This window comes from Erythrolamprus reginae, chromosome 2, assembly GCF_031021105.1.
Source record: "Erythrolamprus reginae isolate rEryReg1 chromosome 2, rEryReg1.hap1, whole genome shotgun sequence".
Classification (NCBI taxonomy): domain Eukaryota; kingdom Metazoa; phylum Chordata; class Lepidosauria; order Squamata; family Dipsadidae; genus Erythrolamprus; species Erythrolamprus reginae.
Window position 1 is genome coordinate 111,843,651 of NC_091951.1, and position 12,937 is coordinate 111,856,587.

The window sequence follows — 12,937 nt, forward strand, 5'->3', positions numbered from 1 at the left end:
ATCTTGTTGGTGAAAACATTTGTGTAGCATGTAGACTAGGGGGAACCATGTTTCTAGTTTAGAGGTAGGCATATAAACCGTGATGACTTTGTGCACTGGCAATACTCAGACTTAATAAAAAAAATTAGTTCAGTGTAATGTGAACACTGAAGCTTTGTCCAATAAAAAACTGAAAGTCCGACAATTATGATCCAAAGATCTCTTTTCTGAATACTTCCTGTGAGCAAGGAGTTAGCCTTAGGGAAAGTTAGAGGATGAATTTATCTCCCATGACCCCTGTTCCGATGCCGAGAGTTATTGGAAAGGGAGCCCACTCGAGTGGAACAATAATATTTAGTTACCACTTGTTTGCACTGTTCACATTTCACTGTGCAACACCAATGAAACTTGCAATTGCAGCTTGTGACAAGTTCAATCTGTTTCTCCTCTATTTTGAGGCCACATTCCAAGCAGAGCCTCTTGCAACTCCGCTTCTCCCACTGGGTTAGATTCTTGCCACTTTGAAGACACTCTCGTCCTTCAGTACCATAGAGGCCCAAGCTGTTGTTTTTGATGCAATAATCTGGGGAGTCCTCCAAAAACCCAAGATCAGCAGCCTGCATGGTGTTGAAGGGCTCCAATGACATTCCATGACTCTCCGCACTGTTACCAGCTCTTATTCTTCTCTTGTCCAACTCTAGCTTCTGAGCCTGGTTATATTTGTTCTTTAGGTAATTTCCAATTTCTCGGAAGTCTGCTAGTTGGAGCCAACATGTTTGGATGCTGCAGCTCCCCGACACGCCATGGCACTTGCAGGCCCGCTTCATCGTTGCTTTTACAGCCTTGGATGAGAGATGGAACAACATTTAGGAATACTAGGAAATAGGAGCATTGAACAAATCTGTTAAATACCAAAAGAATATGGTGAGAAGAGAAACTTAACTCATCCTTCCCCAAGTAGGCTATTTTAAGAGTTTGCATGGTCAAACATTATGTGGAGAACATAACGATTGGGAGTTTCATCCTAATATATCTGAAGGACACAAGACTGGAAAACAGTGACTAAATTTAAAAATCTAACCTTGTAATTAAAGATTCAAAGGTTTTAAAGAGTTACCGTTGCACATAAGCCCCTACTATTTGGTATCTTCCAAATAGTTTGGACTACAGCTTTCCAAACTGCAAATCTTTATGGCTGTTGGCCACTTGGATTTAGTGGGAGGCATCCATTTATCTCTTCCTGGTCTGGCAACATGTTTGCTTTGTTATCTGCAATTTTTGACTCAAACCCAATTTGCAGTAGGGGATACTGCAAATTGGACTCCAAAAATGATTGGGGAAAATGTCATTTTGAGAAAGGGGTTCAGAAGCTTTACAGGGAAAAATTTGGGCCTTAAGCAACAACCTCTTATTCCCAGGGATGAACTGCTGGAGGTTCGCACGATTTTGGGAGAACCTCTAGCTAAGATTCTGTGCAGTTCAGAGAACCCCCCCAAATCCCACTCCTAGCTGGACCTGCTCACCCTGCCCTGCCCCTTCCAGGAGTCCCCACACAGACTGTTTTGGATGCAGGTAAGTCAGTAGTGGGTTGCTCCTGGTTCAGCCCAGTTATTAGAATTGGTAGCGCCGGTGGTGGGAGGCTCCACCCACCCACCTGGAACGCTTCTGCACATGTGCAGAAACATCGTGTGAACCAGTAGTAAAGAGTTTTAGAACCCACTATTGAAGTAAGTGCAGCACACATGTGGAGGCTTGGGGAGGGTGAGAAACAGGCCTACTGGAAGTTCAGGAGGGCCTCCAGACCCCGGGGAGGCTGTTTTCAACCTCCCAGAAACTCAAGGAAAGCCTCCGGAGCCCAGGGAGGGCAAAAACACCCCCACTCACTATGGTGCAGGAGGCTCGCCTTGCCCACCATGGCTACATCCATCCAGCAACTGAGCAGAAAACCCCTTGCTAAAATTTTTGAAGCCAACCCTTGCTTATTTCCCTACCCCGTCCCTTTGGCCCTAATTCTAAAAATTACAGAAAAGTGCCCCCCCCTTTTAGTTCTTTCCATTCTAGAAATAAAAAGGGAGACAGGCTTTTTGTCACACAGGTTAGACTAGTTGGGTCTTATTACATCTGAGCATGTGGGATCAACTCCTGAGTTCAGCTAAGGAGGGCTGGGCAGGCCATCAAATTGATTCAGGATAAGTGCCTTAGACCTTGACCTTAAAGTGCTTGGCTTCTATGTAAGCTGGAGAGGAAGGGTACACTGCTACTTTAAGAAATCTATAAAAATGATTGTTAAGGCGGGGTATTCCTTTCTTCCACATTCATATCAAAGTCTGAGCAAAAGTTATTTTAAAGTGAATTTGAAATGTTGTGCAGCAGTATTAAGTTCACATCAGGGCTGCGCCACATCCTCTGAATCAATTTTTAAAATGTATACAACTTGCTGTTCAGCGCTAATTGGTTTACATTGCTTAATAGGATTTTTTTTAAAAAACAAATCTGGAAAAATGTTTTTTCCCCCAACTTTCTTCCAGAGAGTTTGGGAGGATATACATTTGTTATGATTTACTATTTATTTATAATACTATTGAAACATCAAAACCATACAAAATCAAAAGAAGTACAGTGATCCCCCGATCATTGCGAGGGTTCCGTTCCAGGACCCCCCGCAATGAGCGGGTTTTCGCGAAGTAGCGCTGCGGAAGTAAAAACACCATCTGCGCATGTGCAGATGGTGTTTTTACTTCCGCCGCAGCAGCGGGGAGCCGAAGATTGGGGTTTCCCCGCCGCCCACGCAAACTCCTCGCTGCTGCTGCGCCCGCCGCTCACCCGCCCTGAAAGGGTTGGGGGCTCAGGGGTTGCTGGAAAGCCCCCCCAGGCCGGCTCCGATCGTTTTAAAACAGGCGCGCGCTTCTCCGCTGACTCCTGGCGAACTTCCCCGCTTTAGGAGTCAGCGGAGAAGCGGCGCACCTGTTTTAAAACGATCGGAGCCAGCCTGGGGGAGCTTTCCAGCAACCCCCAAGCCCAGATTGGGGGTTCGGGGGTTGCTGGAAAGCCCCCCCCAGGCCGGCTCCGATCGTTTTAAAACAGGCGCGCGCTTCTCCGCTGACTCCTGGCGAACTTCCCCGCTTTAGGAGTCAGCGGAGAAGCGGCGCACCTGTTTTAAAACGATCGGAGCCGGCCTGGGGGAGCTTTCCAGCAACCCCCGAGCCCGGGTTGGGGGCTCGGGGGTTGCTGGAAAGCCCCCCCAGGCCGGCTCCGATCGTTTTAAAACAGGCGCGCCGCTTCTCCGCTGACTCCTGGCGAACTTCCAGGGCGAAGGGCGAAGGGCGAAGGGCGGCGAAGGGCGGGTGAACGGCGGGTGGCCGGGCGAACGGCGGGCGAACGGCGGGTGGCCGGGCGAACGGCGGGCGAGCGGGTGCTGGGGGGGCTTCGCCCTCCCGCCAGCAAGAGGGGGAAGACCCAGGGAAGCCGCCCAGCAGCTGATCTGCCCGGCGCCATCTACGCATGCGTGCCCATAGAAAAAAAGGGCACGCATGCACAGATGGTGTTTTGACTTCCGGGTTGAAAAATCACAAATTAGCCTGTTCGCAATGGTCGGGAACGCAATAACCGGGGGATCACTGTAATCGCAAAATCATACTTTCAAAAACATTTTAAACATCTGATCTGCATTATGGTAAAATAAATTATAAACAATATAAAAGTGTAGGCTAAAAATGAAATTATATCAGAGCAAGGCCATCACCAGGAAGGTTCCATCTCTGTCTGTCAATTCTTGGCAACACTATGGGGGGGGGGGGGTCGGGAAGAGAGCGGGGGAAGGGGGAAGAACAGCTATTAATTCTAATTGGAATTTTAATGCCCAGATATTATATGGGCATTATATGGGCATTATGGATGCCTCTCGTTTCAATAAGAGCTCTGGACCACCTTTAGACAGCCGTATGCTAAACAGTAGTCCAGTTTGAATCCTAGGAGAGCCCTGCTTTTTACAGATCTGAATGCTACCTAACATACATGATTTCTGCCAACTTTCTAAGAGTGATAATGTGAGTGATTTGGGCAGAGATGATTAAAGTAAAGAGCTAAACCTGGAACAACTGCTGTTATTCTAAATACACACCAGCATTGGCACAAGCATCAGGCTTTCATTTAATTTCCCTATAACATCTTTCCACCTACCCTGAACCTCTCCACAGCTAAATTCCCATGCTAGGTGGACATTTTATTAATAGAAACAAGCAACATACATTACTAAAATAAATTATTCTATGTTCAGTTAAATTTACTTCTCTATAAATATGTAAAGAATGTCTAGTGCATTATCAGTTTAGGCTGACTTATATTTATTGGCCTAGTAGGTATAGAATATGTCCATATCTTAGAAGCCTCCTGCAGTCGCCTGTCCTCTGCATAAGTTGAATTCTAGTTTCTATTATCCCTAAGTAGCATGGATGTCACATATGGAGGACAGCAGATTGGAGAAAATTAGACTCATATTCATCAAACACTGCAGAAAAATGTGCTCAACACTTTTAATATATATGGTCAGCTATTTAACTTATTATAAATAAACTGTAATGCAATAGTTCTTAAAATAACTTTAAATTAAAATCAATTGGTTAGCAGGATGTCTGTATACAAGCTGTTATGGATAAGGATTGTTTGCAAACCAGGCCATCAAGGCTTACTTCACACATTGTGGGTTATCAACAAGCAATCTTCCAAATTCTTTTGAGGAAACAGTCAATAACAGACATGTTGGGACTTGTCCAAATCTCTCATTGGAATTGAATTGAATTGAATTTTATTGGCCAAGTGTGACTGGACACACAAGGCATTTGTCTTGGTGCATCCACTTTCATATGGAACTTGATCAATTTCAATCAACCACTAATAGAGAACAGATTTGCCATATTTTCCTCCATAGCTAAGTGAGAGCAAAGTTTGTATTTATCTTATCAAATTGGACTTAATAATTTTAAAAAAATAATAAATCAGACATTGTGATTACTGGTTTTAAAGCAATGACTGAACGATTGTCCTACTGATAATGATGACATTTTCTAATTCCAAAATAAAAAGGAGTTTATTGAAACATGTAGTTCCTTGTAGGGCCAGGTAAGGTAACTCTATAGTTATTCAAGTTGAGCATTCAAGTTCATGAAATCTTGGAGATGGTCAAATCAGGAAAACACAGATCAAAGTCATAGTTCTGTAACATTGTCTGCACATACCCCAATTCCAAAAGAAATATTTTTCTAAGTAAAACTTACCAATCTTCCTGCCTCATTATTATGCAAATTCAATAAAGCTCTGGCATCATGTGCTGTCTCCAAAGCATCCACAAAGTTTTTGGAAATTTTTTCACCAAATTCCACATTGTCACTACATCCTCCCCAAACCCATCCACTTCCACCTGGGGGAGGAAAAAATGCATTATTTCCAAATACCTGTGGGTTGACTCATAAAACAGAAGTGGATTTTAAGAAATTCACCAAAAATCTAAAGAGAATGAGCAAAATATTTGATCGAAACATTTAAATATATTAAAGGGTTAAATAAGGTCCAGGAGGAAAGTGTTTTTAATAGGAAAGTGAACACAAGAACAAGGGGACACAATCTGAAGTTAGTTGGGGGAAAGATCAAAACTAACATGAGAAAATATTATTTTACTGAAAGAGTAGTAGATCCTTGGAACAAACTTCCAGCAGGGGTGGTAGATAAATCCACAGTAACTGAATTTAAACATGCCTGGGATAAACATATATCCATCCTAAGATAAAATACAGAAAATAGTATAAGGGCAGACTCGATGGGCCATGAGGTCTTTTTCTGCCATCAGACTTCTATGTTTCTATGTTTCTATGATTAGTAGAAGAGCATGCATATGGGGTTGGGGTTGAGGGTTGGGAAATAAATCATTTTTTTCAGTTGTGTTACTTGGGATTGTTCACAATCTCCACAATTTGTGAGGGTAATTGATACGTCATACAAAATATGGACCCTGCAGTTCTGCAAATGTGTGAAAACCAGCTTAACCAGTTTAACAACACCTGTCTTCCTTCAATATGTCTTTGAAAAACACCCAGGGGCTCACCTACACGTCCATTTCTTGAATTATCACAGCCACAATTTTCAAAGTCTCCCATGCTACAGTTCCTGGTTAGGGAATACATTACTCCAGCAGAGCTGATGGCATGAACAAATGAAGTCTCCCTTGTAGCTAGAAGGAAGAAAGAACTGTCAGTGTAACACATAAACCCTCAAATCCCGATAGTCTAATCTTCCCTTCTCCTGCCCAAAATGAAAGCAAAATAAATCTTCCCATCTCAGGTTTGCCAGCAATGGATTTCTTTATGCCAATACATTCCTAATCTCTGGAAAGAAGTTTCGTTAAATAATTTATAACCCCTCTCTCATGCCCAAATCTCACTAAGATTCTGCATTAGGAAATGTATCTGTCTACGGAGAGGGGCGGCATACAAATCTAATTATTAATAATAATAATAATAATCATCATCATCATCATCATCAAAGGACAGACAGGAATTACAATGGAATTAAGGAATAACAAGCTCTTTTTACAAATTTGCACAGCATGATAAGAAATTAGAGGGAGAGAAATACTAAAGTTGTAGATATAATCACTGCATTTTTATTATAAATTTATTTGTTTTCTAGTCATTGCTTTTATTTCAACTTCAAGTTTTTTAATTTTTTAATTTAATGTACTTTATCATGTCGCCGACAAATCAAGCAGCATTGATACAGCATTGAATGAAAGTGGGTCTGTTCATTCTGAGCTAGTTTGATTGGTTAATCCATCTACATTTCCCCTGGTCTCTAAGTCAGTTCATAAATTAAGTGCATTGATATATGATGCCCAGTGATAATCAACAGATTAGTTTTCATTTTGTATTAAAAATGAATTTAAAACATGCACATAAATACAGAAGCATCCCCAATACACACATACACACAAGTGCTCTTTCTTTAGTGCCAAATATTGGTGGGTGGGTGTGTTTTGGGAAAAGACCAAAACTTACATATATATGCAAGAATACTTTATAAAGTAATAAAATTACTGTTGCCATTAAATGTCTTCCTTCTCAAAAATACTTTTAAATAAGAGGATGTCAATACACCCACCCACACACTCTCTCTCTCTCACACACACATTAAATGGTAACATTCATTTTATGATTTTATTAAGTATTCTTGCAGCCACAGATTTAGAAGTCTTTCATGCTAAATTCAGTAGTAGTCGCTTCTCAAGAAAGTTGCATAGAATTATGTTCTGAGTTCCAGATTTATAATCATAATCATTGTTCATCTTTCATTTTGACTTCTGAATGGCCCTATTTAAAATGTTTTTTAAAAACAACAGCAAAGAATAGTTGCATTTTTTGACTGAGTCCTGACCATAATTTTTTTTAAAAAACCCATGTACTACATTAGCCCACCTTTTTGATCTTCAGCAAAAATAAGAGACTCAAAACTCAAAACACTATTTTTAAAAATCTGATCTGAGCTAATAGAACCATTGTCCTAACAGGGATGAACATAGCAGCTGATTTCTGGAATAAAAAGACAGACCTCAACCTTGGTTGAAAACAAACAAACAAACAAACAAACAAACAAACAAATACATGCTCTTGAGGTGCCAACTCAATGTCTACATGCATTATAGACTGGGTATCATACCAGTCCTGATACTATAAAGCACAGCAGATGACTGATCGGTCACTTTCTTTCCATACAATCTTTCTTTCTTTCTTTCTTTCTTTCTTTCTTTCTTTCTTTCTTTCTTTCTTTCTTTATAATTTAGATTTGTATGCCGCCCCTCTCCGCAGATTTGTTGTAAGAATTAGAGTTCTAAAACCATTTTCTATGCCGCTCCTAGTAAAAGGGCAATCCCACCTATGGTAAATAATAGCAGCAGAGTAAAAGAAAAATTTACTTTGATCTGTTCAGGAATATATCTCTATTATATATTCTTTCACATATTCCATGATAAAGTCCTGCCCCAGGTAACTGAGAACTTGGTGAACCCTACCTACACGTTATGCTCTATTCTCAGTTGCACATCACCTTTTTAGACTGCTAAACACAACTCAAGTGGATCTATCGAAAGGCAGAGATGTGTTAAAATCCACTTACCGCTTCTAAGTCTGTGGTGAGTGGAAAGTTGAAGGGCACTCTCTGGACAATTCCAGCGTTCCCAGATAAACTGATGTTTACATTCCTCGATTCCACTTTGGGCACCAGCAGACACGCTCGTGGAGTACCTCAAATACGCCTTTCACAGACAAAACAAATATGATACATTAGTTTTCAATGTTTCTCAACCCTCCCAAACACCCTTAAATTATATCCAGAGGATATAATCCAAATTATGTCCAATTATATAGCCATTTAGAGCCAAGTTCTCTGATTTCTGCACAGAGGCTCACAATATTAATAAAGGTTACTTACCATAGATAAATAATATGTTATTATTGGCTAAAGTAAGCTGTCGTCAATTAATCAAGTTTAAAATGTATTTTAGAGGGAGTGTAAATAAGTACCTTGGGCCCTGTCATCAGGAAGTTATTCACTGACCTGTAGAAAGAAGGGAGAAAAAAAAGTTATGAAAAAAATTTCTGAACCAAGTCCTTCCAAATCCAGAACCCTAAGTGGCAGTGAGCCTTGAATGCCTACCAGGCTGATGATATGTTGAAAACAACAAATAGCAGGAGATTGGCCAGGGTGACAGAGGTTCCTCTTCTCATGGTAAATCTCTATTCCCCTAGCAGACCTACTAAATTGTCTTCCCCTCACACCCTTCTCAGAGGATTTGTTGGATAACAAAAAGCGCTAGTGCTCCTCCTTTTATTATACTTTTAAAAAAAACACCCACAAAATGTCCCAGCCCAATAGAATGAGGGTGGAAAAAAACACCAAGGCTCTTTTAATTACTTAAAAGACTAATTATGGAATAAAAAGCTCTCTTAGGCCCACCAGCCCCCTTCATTCGATGCTAGAAGAAGGAAAGTTCCTGCAGCGTAAGTCTTTCTTATTTATAAGGTGGATGCCTAAATGGCCAACTGCCCCCCTCACCCACCCCCATTCATTTGCTACCCAATGACAAGATAGCAGAAGGAGCCGCCTGATGATGCTGCACTTCAAAAGGCAAAGGGAGGAGGGGGGGTGTCTTTGCTATCCATTCTCAGAACTTGCCTAACAATAGAGAACTTTTTAATGCTCTTAAAGCAGCTCCTTGACTTGAAGAGAGGTGTCCTTTCTTTCTCCTTTGAAAAACAAACAAGCAACACCTTTCCTTCTTCTGGTCTTCTGTCGCTCCCCAGAGATCAGGGGGATCATTTGGGGAAAGGCTAATTATCTTTGATGATTAAATTGCTCCTTCCAATGAAATCCTGATGGTTGAACAAACTTTGACTGGGTTTCTTCCAGGATAGAGCTAAGATTTCATACACTGGAAGGTGAGGGCAGCCTCATGTGTGAACTTCAATAGCCTTCCTCAGTTGATGCCTTGCAGGGCTTGTTCCTAAGGAGCCTAGTCATGTTGCCTGGAACTATAGAAGATAGTATACCTGCACTAGGGATGGTCATCTTGGAATATTTCAAAGCAGTTAAAAGTATAAAGCACTAGTGTCATAATTCCCATTTATTTTAATCATGCAACGGATTAAAATAACACAATCCCAGTCAGGAAAAGTGGGAAATTGTCATCACTATGCAAAATTTGTTCCGTCCTTAACTTAGACTACTGTATTCTATTCTGATGGGATGGACAGAGACCTAAGTTTAAAAGTCAGCAGTTAAACTGGCTTTCAAAAAATTCAGGCAGAAAGAAGATCTGTAATAAAGTCCGTGAAATTTCTCCAGCACATTCAAAGCAAGATAGTGTTTTAGTGTGATTATTAAGTAATTGTCAAAAATCCTCTCTTCTGCACTTACAACTTTACTTAAACATAAATATCCCTAATTCCACAGAATTTTACATTTATTCCCAAACAGATGGGCAAGAAGGTGTAGCGTTAGTATTCTGCAAGGTCTATTCACATGAAAATTAGGGATAATTTACTTTTCTGGGAGAGCATTTTGCAAGATAAAGCCCCCCTTTTTTGACTGGGCATCTCAATGTTTGATTTGTCAGCTTGCTATTGATTTATCTCAATATGACAAATTTCATCTCCTCCTTTTCCTCCTTAACTTCCCCTTTTCTGATTCAGTTTTTGACTGATAATAGCCAATAGTTCTTGTTCTTACATGTCTAATTCCTGATACTCCAAACAAATGTATTTTTGGAAGGAGCTCTTCAATTATCTTAAAATTGGAGTAGACTAAGTAAACATTCCAGGACTATGTCTGTATAGTTTTACAATACAGATCCTGACCAGTATTTTAACTGCACCTGGAAACATGCCTACTAGCCTGAGAATATTAAAGAAATGGAGCGTTTACTACTGTAGTGAACCATGGCCATGGCCAGATGGGTCCAGACTTCATTAAGTTTCCAAACACATTTTAAATGAAACCTCTTGAAGACAACCCTAGACTGATCCAAAGGAACATCATCAAGATATATGTTATAAAATTCTGATATTTCCAAGATTTTATGCATTGAATACACGATGAAATGCACTGGTGACTACCAGCAAAGCTTGAATATTTTTAGTTTAAGATGTAAATCTAGAATAGCTGAAAATGTATGCTCTTGTGGAAAATGCAACCCAAGCCATTATATTTTATTAGTTCATTAGTTAGATAAACTGAAACCCGTTTTCCATTTTTTTCAGCTTGGGAGAAAGTTATATCTTCTCTGAATGGAGCATTTAATATGATTTTGTTTGATGTTATTCAACCAATTATCTGATTTAGAATTTGAATCTATTTCTTGATTAGATGGGAAAGAGAAAAGAAGCCAGGTGCCATCTACGTACTGATGGAGCCAAATTATCTTCTCCCAACAATGTTGTGTTTATGTGAAATAGAATGGGATATAAAATTTAATCCTGGAGTCCATAAGCCACTGAACAGACTCAGAAGAGATGTTTCGGAACCATTGTCTGAAATCTGTGGGACACACTGATTCTGTGCTTCAAATTGCTATTCTAGCCATGTACAGTGTTCCCTCGCTTTTCTCGGGGGATGCGTTTCGAGACCGCCCGCGAAAGTCGAATTTCCACGAAGTAGAGATGCGGAAGTAAATACACTATTTTTGGCTATGAACAATATTGCAAACCTTCCCTTAACACTTTAAACCCCTCAATTGCAATTTTCCATTCTCTTAGCAACCATTTATATTATTACTCACCATGTTTATTTATTAAAGTTTATTTAAAAAATATTTATTAAAAGCAGATGAAAGTTTGGCGATGACATATGATGTCATCGGGTGGGAAAAACCGTGGTATAGGGGGGAAAACAGTGAAGTATTTTTTTTAATTAATATTTTTGAAAAACCATGGTATAGACTTTTGATGAAGTTCGTACCCGCGAAAATCGAGGGAACACTGTATTCCCAAATTGTTCCATCCTCAAGCATATTAAAAGCAGTAAGGAAATCTAGCCAGATCATCAGCTACCTACTATTCCTGCTCAGCTCCTGGAATAGAGAAGATTATTTATCAATATGACAGTATCCAACTCATTAACATACTAAAGCAAAACTGAAATGTCTCTAGATAAGCTACCTCCTGCAGAAAACTCTGGGGTAGATACACCTTCACTATGTTATTTGAAGAAGAAATATTGGAAATTTGTGAGGAAAGGAACGGTTTGTTGGGATTTGGCAAGCAGTTTCTTATCACCAAAAGTTTCTTCTTTCTTTTTCTTTCTTTTTTAAATGGAAATTGAGTTTTTATTTTTTAAATATGTATATTTATACTAACTTTTTTTTTCACTATTTGGCATATTTTAGTATTTACTCAGGCAGTCATTTTTATAAACCATGAAGGTCACCTATGATATTGCTTATCTGATCAAGGATCTGGTTCCCACATAGAGGCAATACAGGTGAAGAATGCATAAAATGCCTGGATAACAAAGGCCATCATTCCTTGCCCTAGAGCTGTACCATCAAATCACACAATGTGGCTAAGAATCATTTCCTAATGATCATCACTTGTGTAAGGTATTTAGTGTTCCAGCTCCAAGACTAATACCTTAGGTTAAACTTCCTGACCCAATTTACTGCAAAGAACTCCAATGACAGAAAGTGTGGCATAAATCTGACATAGCATAAGCATTTAAACATGCTGTGAAAGAGGATTATTAAAAAATAGCACAGTTGGGCAGTCCTTAGGCATTACCATTTCTTACATGAGATAGTTGGGCACCTCATAAATTGGGCTTATTCATTTGCCAGAAACCCAGAGTACCCACCCAAAAAATTAACAGGAAAGAACTAATGATCCAGGGCTACATACCTGTTTGCTCAAAATCCTTGGGTACAACTTCAAGACTTTCAAAAGCTACTATGAAATTATATATGTTTAATATGATAGAAAGTAAAATTATTAATTAATGGAGAATACAGTATTCATATCTCTAGTTCAATGTAAGCCTGAATGCAACCAAATTTAGTTTTGGTCTCAACCTACTCATTACAAGTGCACTAGAGTGCCTTCCGTCCCCTGTCCTATTGCTCTCCTATATCTCCTATACCTTTCTTCTATTCCTATATCTCTTCTTCTATTCTTTCATTGATATGTTCTATTACTATATCTTCTTTTCTATCCTTTCTTAGATATATTTTAGTATCTCCTCTATAACCTTCATCATGTATTTTACTATGTGTATATAGATATATACCCACTAAAACCCTCACTGTGTATTGGACAAAATAAATAAATAAAAATAAAAATAAATAAATTACTAGAAGTGCAATCTTTGGTTTGCTGTTCATTGGCCACACCTATAGCCCTGAACAAGAAAAAGTTGTATCTAATTT

General features: G+C 39.5%; 1 protein-coding gene across 1 annotated transcript; it reads right to left on the reverse strand.

Annotated features, from left to right (window-relative positions):
- Positions 1-260: 260 nt before the first annotated feature.
- Positions 261-8,750, reverse strand: WNT8A (Wnt family member 8A). Its single transcript, XM_070735857.1, has 6 exons — positions 8,680-8,750; positions 8,547-8,580; positions 8,140-8,278; positions 6,077-6,202; positions 5,253-5,395; positions 261-821 (listed from the first exon to the last, which is right to left on the reverse strand). Exons 1-6 carry the CDS (start codon positions 8,748-8,750, stop codon positions 261-263), a joined length of 1,074 nt encoding a protein of 357 aa, XP_070591958.1.
- Between the last annotated feature and the right edge of the window lie 4,187 nt (positions 8,751-12,937).